At 41.8% G+C, this 16,914-nt stretch overlaps 1 protein-coding gene across 8 annotated transcripts in view; it reads left to right on the top strand.

Annotated features, from left to right (window-relative positions):
• TP63 (tumor protein p63) overlaps nucleotides 1-16,628 on the top strand; it is a 228,766-nt gene extending 212,138 nt beyond the window's left edge. For 3 of the 8 annotated variants that reach the window (XM_019794738.2, XM_034661184.1, XM_034661180.1), the window contains exons 11-14: nucleotides 6,976-7,133; nucleotides 9,333-9,477; nucleotides 10,809-10,902; nucleotides 13,862-16,628. In XM_019794738.2, coding sequence (XP_019650297.1) covers nucleotides 6,976-7,133; nucleotides 9,333-9,477; nucleotides 10,809-10,902; nucleotides 13,862-14,158 — 694 coding nt within the window. In that variant the 3' untranslated portion in view covers nucleotides 14,159-16,628. Of the gene's footprint in view, nucleotides 1,374-6,975; nucleotides 7,134-9,332; nucleotides 9,478-10,808; nucleotides 10,903-13,861 lie in introns of those variants that run through there. The other 5 variants (XM_019794740.2, XM_019794741.2, XM_034661212.1 and 2 more) reach the window with 4 other exon arrangements.
• The last annotated feature ends 286 nt before the right edge of the window (nucleotides 16,629-16,914 follow it).

Raw genomic sequence — 16,914 nt, 5'->3', positions numbered from 1 at the left:
TCTCCTTTCAGCCTGCTTCAGGAATGAGCTTGTGGAGCCCCGGAGAGAAACCCCGAAACAATCTGACGTCTTCTTTAGACATTCCAGCCCTCCAAACCGATCAGTGTACCCGTAGAGCCTCATATCTGTATTTTGAGCGTGTGTTTCTTGTGTTTCCATGTACGTGTGTGCGTGCGCACATGTGTGCGTGTGCGTTTGTCCCGCCTTCGTAAGCAGAACTTGAAGACACTTTGGCCCAGAGACCTAACTGCTCAATGGCACACAGCCACTAGTAAGAAAATCTTTTGAAGGGACTCAAAACTTACAAGAAAGGATGTTTTCTGCGGATTCTGCAGCCTTAGAACTAGCACTGGGCAGTCAGGAACTCCCGTGTCTGTCTGTGAGCTTTTGTGTTGTTCTTAGAAGGGAGGGGCTCAGGTTGGAAAGAGGGGCATTAAGATGTTTACTGGAACCCTTTTCTGTTACCTTCTGTTGTGTTTCTAAAACTCTTAAAGAAGCTTTTGAGCGGGTCTCAAACTTAAGATGTCTTTTTAAGAAAAGGAGCAAAAAGTTGTTATTGTCTGTGCGTAAGAAAATTGTAGGCGACTGAGAGCCTCAGTCAGGCCCTTTTAATGCTGGTCATGCAATGATATTGCAAATAGTAACACACTAAGGTGTCAAGTGTACTGCTGGGCAGAGAGATGATAGTTACTATAAGTAGCCAACGTGGGGGGGATGTTTTTTTCTTCGTTTTGAGAATTTGCATTATCAGTCTCCTCCCCTCATATGTAGATAGAAAGTTCATGAACACTGTCAGATCCTACCACTGCCACCTTGTTGGCATCTGACTGATACCCTTCCTTGCTCATGGAAACCCTTGAGCCCTACACCCAAAGTGGTTGTCTAGACCCCAAGGCAGATAAACCTATTTTATCATTTTAATAGGAGGGCAAAACCACCCCGGTAATATTGTTCCAGGCAGTTATAGATCATTCTTAAGAGGCCAAAACAGAGTTCAAAGTCCTCTCCACGCAACCTATGACTAATTTGCTCATTGGAGTCCCTGTCTGTGAGTCCCACCATAGAACTAGCCAAATGGCTGGCTCTGTTCACACTGCTTTGTCCAGGACACTTATGTTTTAATTAAGTGATGTCCAAGCAGACACATGTTAAAATCAACTCCTGGTCTGAAACTTAGAAAGAGTAGCTGACTCTTTTTTTTTTTTTTTTTCCCCTCGAAGAGTTTAGAGAATCTATTCCTTTCCACTTTAAAAATGTATTTTAAAATCATGGTATGAAGACTTTGAAAATCTTCCCCCACGTCTCCCCACACCAGATCACCAGCCCTTTTTTCTGTGTTATCACAGCAATGATTTCTTGTTTTTGAGGCTATTGCTTTATGGATGTGTGATTTTAATTTTCAATAAACTTTTGCATCTTGGTTCATCTTGCAGTTTTTCTTTTCTGTCTCTCTTCTTTTTTTTAATTCCTTAAATAATAGAATATTTTCATTTGAGTGTGTGAAGTACCACATGGAAGTCTAAAGAACAAGAATAATGAACAGTCACTTTGGCTCTGTCTCCACTTTTGTCATTATTTGGTGTTTTTATTTAAGATGCTCTGTATTAAGGTCATTGCTCCTAAAAATACATTTCAATGTCTACACCAACTTGAAGTATATTTTAGCCTTGTGGGTGTTTCATTTTATCGTAAGGAGCCAGGCACAATAGTATCATTTGTCCACCTCTCTGAACAAGATTCGAGCTATATCTTCAGTTGTCAAACTTAAGTCCAATCCAAGTTTATTAAATAATTTGGTTTCTGTGACATAGGAATTAGCAAATATTCATCCAAAAATATGCAATGGGACCTGTTGTCCAATTTTTTTTATTACATTATGTTCCGATCTTTGAGTAATTGTTTTTAAAAAGCTTCAACAATTGTTTCTGAATAAAAATAATGAATATAATAGCTTGAATCAATACTTAAGAAAAAATATTTTTATGTTTGAGATAAAAGCATATTAGTAAAATCAGACATACTCATTACATTGGCAAGGTGTTTTCAATTCATCTAATAACTCTCTAATCCCCTTTTAAGGGGTTCACAAATCCCTGAAATGGTTAATGAATGTGTTTAGTTTTTTGACATTTGCTTTTTCTTTCACGGGTTTTTTTTTCCTTCACCCCATTTTTATGTAAGTTTTTAATGTGTTTATAGTGACTTATATAAATTCATGTCTTTGAACTAATGGAAAATATTCTACAATTACAGTTGACCTCTCTAGAGAAGCAATGCTGCCTTTTGTGTTTGGAGGCAGAATTGCCCAGCTGGAGAGTAAGGTGACAGGCAGGAATATAGTGGGCAAAATTTTGAAGAGGAACACCTCCATTTCTGATCTTACATGGCTTCCCTCTTTTTGACCTTCCTCGTATAGGGGGTGTTTTGCTTTATCCACAATATCTCTTCCCTCTTTCAAATCCTGCACTCCCGAAACCGTTTGCTGAAATAGATTTACCCTGAGGTATCACCACATTCTACTAGAGAGTTACTTCTTAACTAGCAATGGAAGATTTAAGGCAAAAAAAAGGAGGGGGAGGGGAATCCTTTGATGGAATTGTTGGTATCTCCAACAAGATGGAGAAGATGACTGAATTTGCATCTTTTCAAGAATTTGGACTCTCTGCCACATAGTCACTAGGCTTGGAATCAGGAAAACTGTTTTTTGATCCTGGATGATTTAAAGGTCACTTACAGCTCTGAGATACTGCATTTTCTTCACAGAAGCCTGAGTCATTCAAGTTAAGAACTGGGACTTGACTTTTTCTGGATTTCTCCTCAAAACTAGAAATACATGAAATCTGCCTTTCTGTAGCTCTGCTATGGTGTACTGCTCTAGAGAAAACAGCCTGAACTTATGCCTGGTTATTTTTCTGAGGATAGCTATTTTCTCACTTTTTTCAGGTTTGAGGTGTGTGTGTGTGTGTGTGTGTGTGTGTGTGTGTGTGTGTTGGGGGGTGGTAGGTAAGAAACCCATAGTGTCACAGTTGTTGTCCTTGAACACTTTTTCCTTCTCTCCAGATTCCCCAGTAATCTTTGGGATTGTCTGCTCAAGGACTATAACATTATATGTGTAAAGGAAAAGAAAAAAAAAAAGCTTGTTCTTCAAGGCCTTTAAATTGGTCACAGATTTATTCAGCCTTTCTCCCTTTTCCACAGTACAGAGAGCTTATCAGAATACTCTTTGTATTTCAGACATTGCAACCTTAATAATAAACAGACTGCCCTGACCTTGCTCCCTGTGGTTTTAACCCTCTTTTCCACATTAAAGAGAGGCATTTGGAATTTTTGACTTTTTTGCACTCTCTTATCCCCCCCATTCATCCATTCAACCTAATTCCTGCATTTGTTCTGGTGAGAATACTCACCACTTCCTCCTGTTAATTCTTAAACTGATGCCTCTCATCGCCTTGACCAAACACTAGAGTATTAAACATTTGGTCCTGCAGCATAAGAGTAAAAAGGACCAATGTTTCTTGAGTATCTGTAAATTACAGGACAATGTCCAGAGTTCTTACATGATCTAATTTAATCTTTTTTTTTCAAAGAATGTAATATCTTTTTTATTTTTTAAATTATTTTTACAAATCTATTATTTTTAAAATTGAAGCATAGTTCACATACAATATTAGAGTAGTTTCAGGTGCACAACATAGTGATTTGACATTTATGTAACACCACAGAATGCTCACCATGTTAAGTGTAGTCACCATCTGTCACCACACGAAGTTAGGACTACATTATTGACTATATTCCCTGTGCTGTATTTACACCCCCGTGACATTTCTTTTATAACTGGAAGTTTGTACCCTTTAATCCCCTTCACCTACATAGCTCATCCCTTCAACCTTCCTCCCCTCTGGCAGCCACCAGTTTGTTCTCAGTACTTATGAGTCTATTTTTGTTTTGTTTTGTTTGTTCATTAATTTTACTTTTAGATTCCACATGGAAGTAAAATCATGCAATACTTGTTTTCTTCTGTCTGACTTATTTCACTCCACATAATACCCTCTAGGTCCATTCATGTTGTCACAAATGGCAAAATCTCATTCTTTTTAATGACTGAGTAATAATCCATATAGATACCACATCTTTATCCATTCACATATCAGCAGACCCTTCAGTTGTTTCCGTATCATTTCCATATCATTTCATGTTAGTCTTCATAGCAACTCTTGTAGAATGAGTATAATATCTGTTCTACAGATTAAGAAAATGACACTCCAGAGACTTTGCATAATATCTGAAATCAATTTATTTGTGTCAGATTGATTAATTTGTGTCAGTTAGAACCAAAACATCTAAACCTGGATGTTTTGGTTGACTCCAAGTTTATTTTCCTTCTTTGTTCAGCTCTGGTTTTTGGGCTAACTTTCTAAAATTGTTTAGGCTGCTTATAATAAATGACCTAGTAAAATGGTCAAAAATAAAGACCCACAAAAAAGAAATGGAAAAGAGAAGTGTAACAGGATTTGGAAGAAGGGATGTATTATAATAAAGGGTCCAGGAACATGCAAAGCTTTTAAAAATATTTTTGTTTTCGTAATGGTAGACATTAGTAGTTCAAGCGATGCTTCCATTAGCTCTTACTTTGCATTTGATGATTCAGGAGACTGAAAGAGATAGAAGTCTCTTCAGGTCATAGAGGACCAACCTGCCTCTGGAGTCTGAACCACCCAGCAACTTAGGTACTCTGTTGTGGGCCGAGAGAAAAAGCACCTGGCAAAGCATCTCTTGGCCACCTTGCCCTGAGCTTTTCTGTACTTTGATATGGATTTACAAAAGTTCCTAAGTATATCCAAAGTTCTGACTCCTAACTCAAGGCTTCCATACACGGATGGAGTGGATTTGATGACAGTTGGGGGGACTGCCTTTGCTGTATCCCTTGCCCCTGCTATACCTCGGTCCCCCACATTTCTCTTACCACTTGCCCTATTTCTTGATTCTGTAACTTATTGCATACTACTATCTTATTTCTGGGAAGTTGCCACAGAATGAAAGAAAAAACTCTTGGACTAGGAGCCAGGAGACCTCGCAACTCATCATTTAGTAATATGGACTTGTGCACCTTTGTTCTTAGGACCTTATGTTTACATATCTGTAAAACAGAATAATTTCCGCCCATCCCTGCCCTGCCAGACCATGTTTTCCTCCATGGGGATGTGATGGTCATTCAGAAAATGGATAAAGGAGAGCTTGGTAACCTGAAGTGTCTTACAGTTGGGAGGGCTTATTATGTAAACACCTGTTTATACAACATGGACCTGTAATTGTGAGTTCTTCAAAAGGTCTAAAGAGAAAAATCAGTACCCTCCTACCTTAAAATCAGTAATTGTAAAATGCATCTGAATTGTGAATGGTTTATTGACTGTCATCTGCAAATGTATACTCAGCATATTGTTTGAATGCCGTGGCTCTTCAGAGACAGGGAATGGAGCCTTCCCTGTTTTCTGTAATTATGGAGAACACAGAGCGGCAGCCTCAAAGACCGAGTGTCATCCCACAGTAGCACTCAAGTGCTAGAGCCCCCTTTTATTCTTTCAGACATTGATATACCACGTTTGTCTGAAACCTGGGGGTATTTGTAGAGCCTTCAAAATTTTGTATTTTATAAATCAATAATAAAACTCAGAAAACTTCTCTCTCTTTCTCCTCTATGACTGCAGGGAGGAGAGAGACAGGAACAAAATAATGCATTTTTTTGAGGATTGTAAAAGGGGAGCATTTCCCACCATGGGTTAGAAACAGGTTCAAGCCCAATTTACATTCTGTGGTCACAGTAATTACTCACTGTAAATGCCGTATAATCTATAACGTTCTTCCTCACCTTCTCCTTTCCGGTTCTCTCCCGACCGCACAAGGTAGGTTGCATTATTATCCCTATGTATCCACTACTCTATGAGCTTCTCACAGATGGGACTCTTTCTTACCAGTTTTTCTACCTCTATCCTCCAACTCAAGTAAGTGTATATGTACTTAGTTTATAGGGTTTTCTTGTGAGAAAACAAATACATGGACGTTTTGTGGTCCACACAGAGACCCAAGGTTTCTAATATATGCTAGAGAAAGTCTCAAACTTCGATTTCTGATGTTCTATCCTTCTGTGATTATAGTAGATATCACCAGTTCTATAATCAGAGAAAAACTGAGGAATAGCAGTTGAGTCGGGAATGTTGTATGTAATATAATGCATAGTATGACAATCCAATCCCAGTAAGTTTCCAAGTCGAAGTCATGCTAAATGGAATTGTTCTTATTCCTTTGTCTCCCAGGAGACTTGTCAAAAGTCAACAGAAGAATTGTTTGGGCTCCAGGCTTCTGTGTAGAGAGGCTGTTGGCAACCCCATGGGTTCTCTCTTGGCGCATGAGCATCTAAGCTGAGAAAGCACGGCTCCATATTGGGGCCTCTGCATGACAGCAGGCCGTGCTGCCAAATTCGTTCTTTGATTGGCTTTGCCCCTTATTTTCTGCACATCCCAAATGGCCCAGGAAGCTGTAGATGAATGGCCCAGGTGCAGTTTGAAATTGGCTTCTGCATGTCTTTCATAAGCCTGTGGGTTTTCACGCATTGATTTTCAAGCTTGTTTGACTTGAAGGGCAAGAGAGGGGAAAGGGATAGAGAAAAAATAATATAGAGGCAAAAAGAAGATGTAATTATTTCCCCCCCTCGCAAAAGAGATTCTTTAGGTAGATATTGAACTTTGTACTCTATACATTCAGGAAAAACATGATTTGATGATAGCCTTGCAATCCTTTCCTAGTTAAAAAAAATTTCTCATATGGAAACACAAATCACTTCTTGTCATGGGTGCTGGAGGAGTATTTTTACAAGCGTATAGTTCAAGGCCATGTTTCAATCTGAGACCTGTTGGGTATGACCAGTCCCCCCTCTCCAGTGTCACACACTCACCGTTATTCCCATGTTTGTGTTCCTAGGACCTCGATGCAGTCTCAGTCTACATACGGTAACAGCTCCCCGCCTCTGAACAAAATGAACAGCATGAACAAGCTGCCTTCCGTGAGCCAGCTTATCAACCCTCAGCAGCGCAACGCCCTCACCCCCACCACCATTCCTGACGGCATGGGAGCCAACAGTAAGAGCATCTCCCTTTAGCTGCATCTTAGGGGGCAATGGGGCTAGTGTAGGGGAAGACTCTGATCTGGGATGGGGTGGGGGAAGCTTGCTCCTAAACTAAGGAGAAGCAGAATGGGACAGAACAGATCATAGTTGAATGGCTTGAGTTTCTCATGGTGAACTTTTTGGCACTTCTGACGTGTATGGTTCATTACAAAGCACGGTGGTAGAGATAGAGGAAGTTGTTCCTTCAGTGGGGAAAACGATCTCTGTGATAACAACAGCCCACCTCCTGTCAACCTGGATGGGGACCTACCTCCTACCTCCTTTGAGAAAGCGAAAAGGAGATCTATCCAACATGTGGGAAGTAGCATGGTAGATAGATTGTAGTCTGGACTCTAGTGCAGTATTAGCTGTGCAGCTGTGGGCAAGTTACCTCTCCGCTCTACTGCTCAGTTCCCATTCATAAAATTATCACTCTGCCCATTTAACATCTTCTGATTCTATGTCCCTATGACCTTGGTCTTCTCAGCTTGACTACTCCATCTTGTATACAGTCAGTAAGGAATTGACACAGAGAAGGGAGTCTCCCTTTTACTTACTCATGCACAGAGTCCTCACATCAACTAAGTATAACTGTAAGAGGCAATGTGAGAATCGGGCCTCCAAACGGATGATGATTGCTATATAGCTTTGCTGTAAATAGAATTACCTTATCCACTAAAACTAAACCTAGCAGAGTGAATTCCCAAACTAGAGAAACCCAAAAGGAGGGTAAAATGGAGAAGGATGTCTCATATCCTCGGGGATCCAGAAGCCTGAACACTGCACATGTATCCTATAACGCCCCTCAGAAAACAATGCCTCAATCTTCTTTCTGATAAATCAATCATCTTTCTGATAAAGACTTTCAACGTGCATTTCAGTATTGCCTTGAGGAGACTAGGGTTTTTTGTTTTTTGTTTTGTTTTGTTTTGTTTTGTGTGTTTAAAGAAGGTAAGGGAAGCTAGGATTGTGACTCTCCGTGGTCTGATGGCAAAGGTTCAGATTTAAATGAGGTAGAGTGTATGCAGTACGGTTGTCTGCTCTGGCAACAAAGACTTGGGAGCCACACTGCTCTCTCACTAGTGACCAATGCATCCTAAGGCTGAAATCCTCGCCACTTGACAGCTCCGTTGCCTTGATAGTAAAAGGAAAATGTGCTATGTATATTTTTACTTTATTTTCTTTCTTGTGACATCTTAGAGTCCTTCTGTTCCTTCACGTTTGTGAAAGTTACAGTTTGCCTACTTTTTCTCATTTATACTTCACAATTTTTCTTTGATATCGTCAACAAAGTCAGTGGGAAAACTGATGAGATATGATAAGCCCATTCTCCTTAACTGGCCAATAAGTGGCCTTTCCTTTTTGGCATATTTGTATCCACTAAAATAAAACCAAATTGCATTAATCTTTTTGTAGATATGTTCCTTTGCTCTTTTTTTGACCTGAAGACAAAATTTGCTTCATAAATATTATCAGTATTAAGCTTTTCTTCTCTATAGGTGAATGTTTCCAGTTTGTAGTTTAGTAAAAAAGCCAATTCGGGTTGCTGGTGTCCCTGAATATATCCCAGAAATGGGCCATAAGAAAGAGCTGGAATCTTTAATTTCATCCTTCCTTATTAGGCTTATGGTTCCCAAATATTGCAATAAATCCTCCTGTTCCCAGACAAATATTCCAGAGCTCACTCTCTCATTCACAGGTTTCTGCATTTGTTCACTGCACGTCAGTTTACCGAGCATGTGATTGGTGCCAGGCACTGTGCTAGGGTTTGTGAGGATCGAGACACATGCAGGATCTAATCTCCATGCATGAGGAATTAGCTTAATGAGAGAGACAGAAATACAATCCATGAAGGCAAATGAAAAGAGGAACATGTTGACATCAGGAGTAAAGAGCAGTTAGAGCATTAGAAGTAGGGAAAGAAGCGGGGGGAGATTGTCCTTAGAGAATGTGCAAAGGTTGAGAAGTGTGCAATTAGTTTGGAGTTTGGTGACTGTTCTGTTCTATTGGATGAGATGTAGGGTGCTTGAAGGGGTGCAGAGAGAGAGAGAAGGCTGACTAGGAAGGCTCGTGAATTCGGCCCTTGGTAACATTAAACCAGACAAGATGGACCACTGGGAAGCTGGTACTGATGATGGCAGTAACCCTCTCTGTTCCTCCTGCTTCTGTCCAGTTCCTATGATGGGCACCCACATGCCAATGGCTGGAGACATGAATGGACTCAGCCCCACCCAGGCCCTCCCTCCCCCACTCTCCATGCCTTCCACCTCCCACTGCACCCCCCCACCTCCGTACCCCACAGATTGCAGCCTTGTCAGGTGAGTCCACAGCATGCGCCCCTGGGGGCCTGTCCTAAGCAACTCTGGGTGGCGGAGGGTGGACACTCTCAGAGTTCATGACACAGTTGTTAAAAAAAAGAAAGTAGCTCTTCCTCTGGTGGCAGTTCAGCACTGTTATCTCTGACCTGTGGAGTGGTCAGCAGTTTCATCAAGGAAAAGCTCTATGTACCGCGTGGGAAAAAGTGAAAATGTGAGTGGAGAGGCATACCATTTTTCATGCCTGTTTCCCCCATCTTCACTTGCCCCCCTCCTCCCTCACAGTTTGACACAGTCACTTGGGGCCTTCAAACTGGTGCTCAGGGCTGGGGTTCCCAGAAGGGCAGTAAACTTGCTATCTCGCTCCCTTTCCCGTTCTCCAGGACTCATAGCTCTCAGCCACCATGGCCTCATTATATTGGAGGGGATGTGCATTAAAAAGGTTGAGTGTGTGCAAAAACGACGGGGACTTTCAAGAACCTGATGGCTGCTGCTGCTTTGCCAAAGGCAAAGTACGCACACTCCAGGCAAGGGGGTTCAGGTAGCCAGAAGAAAGAAATGTACGAAGCCTCAAAGACCCTCTCCCCCAGAGGCAAGAGTGGGTGCCGCATCGCATGCCTAGGGCGCATCGCCTGCCCCTGCGTAATGTGCAGAATGATCCTCTCATTTGGCTGCTGGAATGCTGTGCATTGACCCCCCTGTGACTGATGAAGCAGGACTAACCAGTGTCAGTCAGAGAGACGGCCAAGTGCATGGCTTGCGTCACCCAGCCCGGGGCTCTGGGATGGCGGTGGCCTCTATCCGAGGCCGGCACCCGAAAAGGAGGGGTCTGTATTCAGTGCCCTGAGGACATAAATCAGAAAGCATGAATGACTTCATAGTTTAGAGGCCTCCAGTTTTTCTTAGCCCTATGAACCATTCTCAGAAACCCCCGATACAAACAAATTCAAGTAGAGAGGCTCTTTTTGAAGTGAAGAGGCAGGAGGCAAGAGCGCTGGGAACCTGATCACTGGACTCCTTCCTTTCACCCCCTGCAATGGCTCCTAACGCACTTATCTATATAGAACCTCTAGAATTCCACCAATCACCATTTGAAAATCGCTGCTCTGCAGGAATCCTCGGAGGTATTTTAATGTCTTTAGACCTAAAGTTCAAGTCACTACCCATTCCCAAACCTTAAATCCAAGGCCCACATAGATTGATCTCATCTGCCCCTAGTCTCTCCTGTAGGGCATCCCAGGGCAAAATGTTGGGTTTTCCTTTATCTCGCCAATGCAGTTGGGGTGAACTTTCTTTTTCTGTTTCCTCCTTCCTCTTCCCGCCTCCCTCTGCAGTTTCTTAGCAAGGTTGGGCTGTTCATCATGTCTGGACTATTTCACGACCCAGGGGCTGACCACCATCTATCAGATTGAGCATTACTCCATGGATGTAAGTAACTGTTAGACTTTTCTCTTGAGTTTTATTTCTTCCTTTCCTCCCTCTGGTGACATCCACCTGGTAGTTCAGTTCCCCCTGATTTTAACATTTGTTTTTAGCATGCCCTCAATCCTCAATTTTGGTGGAAACCATTACCAGATTAGAAAGACTCCCAGGCCTCAGCCTATTATACATGAGGACCATAGCAATCAGTCTTCCTCATCTCGTCAGCTCAGCCAACACTGGTCTATTGCACACACACTCTATTCAGAGTGGGAAAGAGGAGATCCAATTCCCACTTCCATGAAATTTATAACCTCTAAAGAACTCCGAGAACTTTCTAGGTATCCTCATTAATTGGTGTGAGACCACAGGGAAGCTAGCAGGAAACAGGTGATATTATTCTCACTTTAAAACATGGAGAGACAACAGTATAATCATTTACATCATGAGTTGATGACGGAACCAGGAATAGAGCCCTGAGGTGGAAGCTTCTGGTCTTCAACTCTGTTAACTGGCTTCTTCTGCCTTTCCTTAAAGTCAGACCTTAAGGAGGGTTCACCTGTTCCTCTCAGCTAGAACCGTGTGTTCATTCATTTTTGTTCGTCAGAATAGGGTCAAGCCATCCCTGATCATTGACAAAAGTCACTGGTCATGGTTCAAGTCCCATCCATGCTTTTTTAGTAATAATGAGAACTTGGGGTTATCACTTGGCCTCTCTGAGCCTCAGTTTATCAAATGGGATTCAAAAGCACTCCCTTCTGGCCTTGATGTCCTTTGTCTTTTGGAGCAAGCTGGATAGAAGGGGACTTTTTCTTCTTTCCTGCACTGCTTCTTGAACTGCTCACATGGGAGCTTGTATTGTCCTGGTTTACTACAGCAATCTGATTTTCCTCCCACGCTGCCCTTCATGCTGCTCTCTTTGGGGTTTACTATCCTCTTTTCCGGCTTCCAGAGGGCCCTTTGGACTGGTGGAAGAAGATACTGTCTGCCTCTGCTGCTGCTTGTCTAGTTGGGGTCTCTTCTTTCCCCTCCTTGAGCACCAATGCTAGAGATGCCCCTGCAGCCTGAGAATGTCCCAGCCCCGTGATGACAAGAATACGCCGTACCGCCCCTCTGCCCACCCCTCTCCCCCCCACCCCATAAATCACCCCGGCTGCTGCTCCCTGATGGAATTAAGTGAAAACTACAGAGCAAGCTTTAGGAGTAAGTTTGACAGGTTTCAGGTTACTTTACAATAATGTCCATCCATTGAGAAGAACAGAGTTGCCCTGTGCTTGACAGCCCTAGGTGATAGAAGAGGGAGTGTGTCCCTTCCCTATATTTTTAAAATGATGCCTTCCACCTGCTGACTGTCCCCACCAGGGACTGTGTCAGGATGCTCCCTTGGCTATTAGGGTATCCAGATGTCCTACACAAGTCCCTTTCTGCTGGTGTTGGCTAGATCTCGTGCCCATGTCTAGGCCACAGCTTCCTCACCTGTCAGTTTTAAGTTCAGATCTATCCAGAGAATCATGCAGCTTGATGGAGGACAGTTTACAGAATTCTGGACTTATTGAGAGTTTCCGAAGCATGAAGTCTTACACTTCCTTATCTACGTGTGGGTCGCCTTCTTTGTAATGTCTTCTTCTGCTAGACTAGGAAATCGGAGGACCCATACTGTGGACATCCAAATGGGGAAATTAACTGGGTGGCTATCTCATTTCTGCTTCTTTGCCTCAGCTTCTTCCATCTCATTACTGGAAACAGAAACCTCTTTTCCAGCTTGTCTCTCAATACCTGTCTGAGTTGTTTGGCATCCTTTCCTGGAAAAAGAATGTGGTTCAATTTGGGAGTTTTCTTGAGTATTCCCTCTAAGATGCCAGGATGGGTTAATAATAATGTAATGTAATGATAATGCAAATGGTTTAGCTTTAGACAGTGTGCTTTCTAATTTGCAAAATACTTTCACATCCATATTTACACCTGAGCCCTGAATATGTGTTGACCTAAAAAAGGAATTCTGTCCCATTTTACCAAGGAAGAAACTGAGACCAATAGGGGAAAAGTGACTTGATAAAGACCTAGAGCCAGTTAGTGACAGAATAAGAACGTCTGTCAGGGTTGTCTTACTCCAAGCACAGTGTTCTTTCTACCTGCCATGCTGCTCCATAAAAGATGTGAGCCATTACTGAAACAAGCTAATGAAGAGAGAATGCAGATAAATGTGAGAGATGTCACTGCACTTAGTTAAGATAGAGCACATTCATAATGCTTTCCACTCCCATTCATAGAACATGGACATGTACTCTGCATTTGCATACCCTGATTTATCCAAACATCAAGTGACCTTCTGGCCATTAGGGCAGTTTTAGGCTCAGAGGCTGTGCTGAGTCCCCAGTTCATTGACTTAGTTGTGAAACTTTAGACTTGTCAACCTCTCTGACCTTCAGCTTTTCGATCTATAAAACAGGTGTAAGAGTATCTACCACTATTCTGAGCATTAAATGAGATCATGAATGTAAAATAATTAGTTCAGTGCCTGGCATGTGGAAAGTGTTCATTACCCGTTAGTAATCTTTTCATCTCATCAACTCATTTGAGCGGTGCTGATGGTCCATTAACCTCTCTCTTCTAGTGACTAGAGCCAGGTAGATTTAAGAGTTGGAAGGTACCTTTATCTTACGTTTTTGTTGCAGAATCTTTGCCCTCTGATCTAACTACTATCCCTATTTACCAGTGAAGAAACTGAGACCAGGAGAGAATAAGTGAAGTATTAGCCACAAGCAGAAATGGCACATCAAGGCTGTACCTTTTGCTTAGTTACATATAATGCCAAGGGTTATCCGAGAACCCATTCTATTTTCCAGTGTAGAGATCGGTAAATTCAAGTCGGTTAAATCAGAACACTGGGAATGACAAAATGATGTGGACTGAATGTCCATTTGTCCCTCTGTCCTAATTCTTCCTGATTCCCTTCCCTATTGCACAGGATTTGGCAAGTCTAAAAATCCCTGAGCAATTCCGACATGCCATCTGGAAGGGCATCCTGGACCACCGGCAGCTCCATGACTTCTCTTCCCCTCCCCACCTCCTGCGGACCCCGAGTGGTGCCTCCACAGTCAGCGTGGGCTCCAGTGAGACCCGGGGCGAGCGCGTTATTGACGCTGTGCGCTTCACCCTGCGCCAGACCATCTCCTTCCCACCCCGCGATGAGTGGAATGACTTCAACTTTGACATGGATGCTCGTCGCAACAAGCAACAGCGCATCAAAGAAGAGGGGGAGTGAGCACTTCCGTGTGAACTCCTCCCATCCTCTCCCCTTCTGTCCGCCTCCCTACAAGGCTCTAGTGCTTGACCTTCAAAGTGTCCTCCCTAGCTTCTCTCCTTCTTCTTCTCAGTCTGGCTTCTTAATGGAAGAAGAGGTAAGAGGCTATCTTTGATCTAATGTCCAACCTGGCATCTGATTCCAATTCTGGCTTTAAGCCTTCAAATCTGTTGCTTGCAGGACTGAAGTTATCATGGCTAGGTGGAAGTGAGCAAAAGAGCAGTGGGTGTCTCCTTAAGCTGCAAAGATTTCTCATTGACTTTTATAAAGCATTTTCACCCTTATAGTCTAAGACTATATATATAAATATATAAATATACAGTATATATTTTTGGGTGGGGGGCATGGAGTATTGTTTAAATGTAATTTAAAGGAAAGGAAATTGAGTTGCACTTATCAACTTATTTTTTTTAATTTACTTATTTGGATGCCTCATCTATACCCCTTCTTTCAAGGGGTATCATGTATGGATAATAGGTACCTAGAGCTTGATAGCACATATGAGCGACAAAAATGTCCTTTCAGTTCTTTTGATGCTAAGCAGTTGCCGCACCAAACCTTTGGATGGATCCAGTTGTATTTACCATTGCATACTGTATGGGTGAGACTGTATACATATGTACATGGTTCTCTATGTTGGGGTACTTTATGTTGCTGATGTTGCTACTAATGACGGTGGTTCGTGTCGGGGTTTATTTAGTCCAATTACAAGAAAAAGTCCATGTTCACAGTATCACACCCTAGAGGAAAGGAAATACCCTCTCTTGCTTTTAGTTGGGAATGGGGAACGTGGGTCGTGGCTAAAATCCTTAAAAGTTCCCTGGCAGCTTGTTCAAAAACATCGGGTATCGTGTATCTGGGTATATCAGCAAGCCCCTTACATTTAATACCAGATGCCTTATCTCTTGGTACGTACTGGGAAAATATTTGCAGTGAAGTTTCAATACATTGACCAAGTCAATGACACATTTGGAAGGATTATCCCCTGATATTTGGGGACCTCTTTATGTCTCTAATAGTCCAGAAGAGAGATGGACGGGAAATGGAATTCTCACAGTTATTTTCCATCAAAATCAGACTCCTGTTGATCAAGGTGTTGATCTTTTCATTTTGAAACAGACGTGTTGCTTAAACCACATAAACAAAGATGTCTTCAGCTTTGGGTAAATGACAATATTCCTCTAGATCTTTCAGAAAGATTTTTCTTTCCTCAAACTCTAAAACAAATATTTTGTACATATGCTAATGAGCTCTTAAGTCCTTCTGTGCTTTCTGATAAAGGGCTATGATTGCACATAAGCTTCCACTTAGGTTTTAAAGTGCAAAAGGGTTAACGTGACTCAAAAAGGTAATGTGTGAGTTTCTTCTGAAAAGTGTATATATGTTTTTTGTGTGAAATTGCAGACTTTGTGTTTCAGTTTTTATTTTCTTCTTGGGATAGTGGGTTTTCCAGAACCACAGTTGAAACTTTTTTTTATTATTATTATTGTTTTTATATTTTCATGGAAACACCATTTAGTAAGACCGCAATGCCAAACAAGAAAAAAAAAATGCCGTAACTGTAAGATAGGGGGAAGGGAATGTTGTTTTTTATTATTATTTTTATTTTGTATGCTCAAGAGAGTGAGTCCTTGATTTCAAAGTTTTATTGCGCTTCAATGGTAATGGGCACTGTTAATTTGTGGAGTAAGTATGTGGCTTGGCTTTGAAAACCTACTGAGGGGAAGAATGCAAGTTGTGCATTGGCAATGCTCGGAGGGCAGAGGGCTTCCCCGACTGTCCTGAGTGTCTGAACAAACCTAGGACCTCTTCTGAGCTATTTCAGCACTGTTCAGTTAGCACTAGGGACTCAGAAATTTCTGTATCGTATTTTATGTGTTTGGCACCAGCCAAGGCTAAGCACATGACTAGCCTCATGCCCTGGTGGCCACTTCTGTTCTTTGAGTGCATGAGTAGCTAGGATAAGGGGTGCATGCGTATTCAGCACCGACGAGTCGGAGTGGACTTTGTGGAGTTCTGTGGGGGCCTCAGCTCAACGCAGTCTGCTGACAAGTGCCTGGGTTTTTGTTTGGAGGTGATGAGAAACAGAAAGGGAGAATAGAACCTTCTTCATTAAATCCATTTGCCTTTTGTTTTCTTGATAATCACCTAAAGTACATTATGTGGGATGTTGAATGTTAAAGGTTGTGTTTTTTTTTTATTATTTTTATAATTGTACAAAAGTTAAATGTCAAATGTTTTATATGCTTTATTAATGTTTTGAAAGTTTCTTTCTTATAGATGTGATACATTTTTTTTTTTTTTAAGCTTCTGTTGCTTGTCTTTTTGTATTTTGTGTAATGGGCTTTTGGTGAGCCAGAGGAAAATCTCCAAGACACTTATGTTTGCCAGGACATGCAATAAAATTAAAAAATAAATAAAAAATGCATTGAGAAATAGTGTCGATGGGGTGTGTGTGTCTGTCTGTCTTCTGCCTGTCCATCTGTCTGTCCGTCCTTTGGCTTTCTTATCATTGAGGAAGAGGAAGAGTCACTGGAAGAAATATTACAGAGGTTCAAATGTTGATGTTTCTCATCTCAGGCCAAATAATCATTTTTTTCTTATTTTAGCCAACCTGTGAGGTAGGAAAGACCAAGAAGCTGTCCGCCTTTGGTACATGAGATACTCCCAGATATAATACTTAATTTCATTGAAATCAGAATGAGTTTGCTTTGGAA

The sequence above is a fragment of the Ailuropoda melanoleuca genome, chromosome 1 (genome assembly GCF_002007445.2).
Source record: "Ailuropoda melanoleuca isolate Jingjing chromosome 1, ASM200744v2, whole genome shotgun sequence".
NCBI lineage: Eukaryota > Metazoa > Chordata > Mammalia > Carnivora > Ursidae > Ailuropoda > Ailuropoda melanoleuca.
Note: the sequence above shows the minus strand (reverse complement) of the source record. Positions and strands in the feature narration are given on the sequence as shown.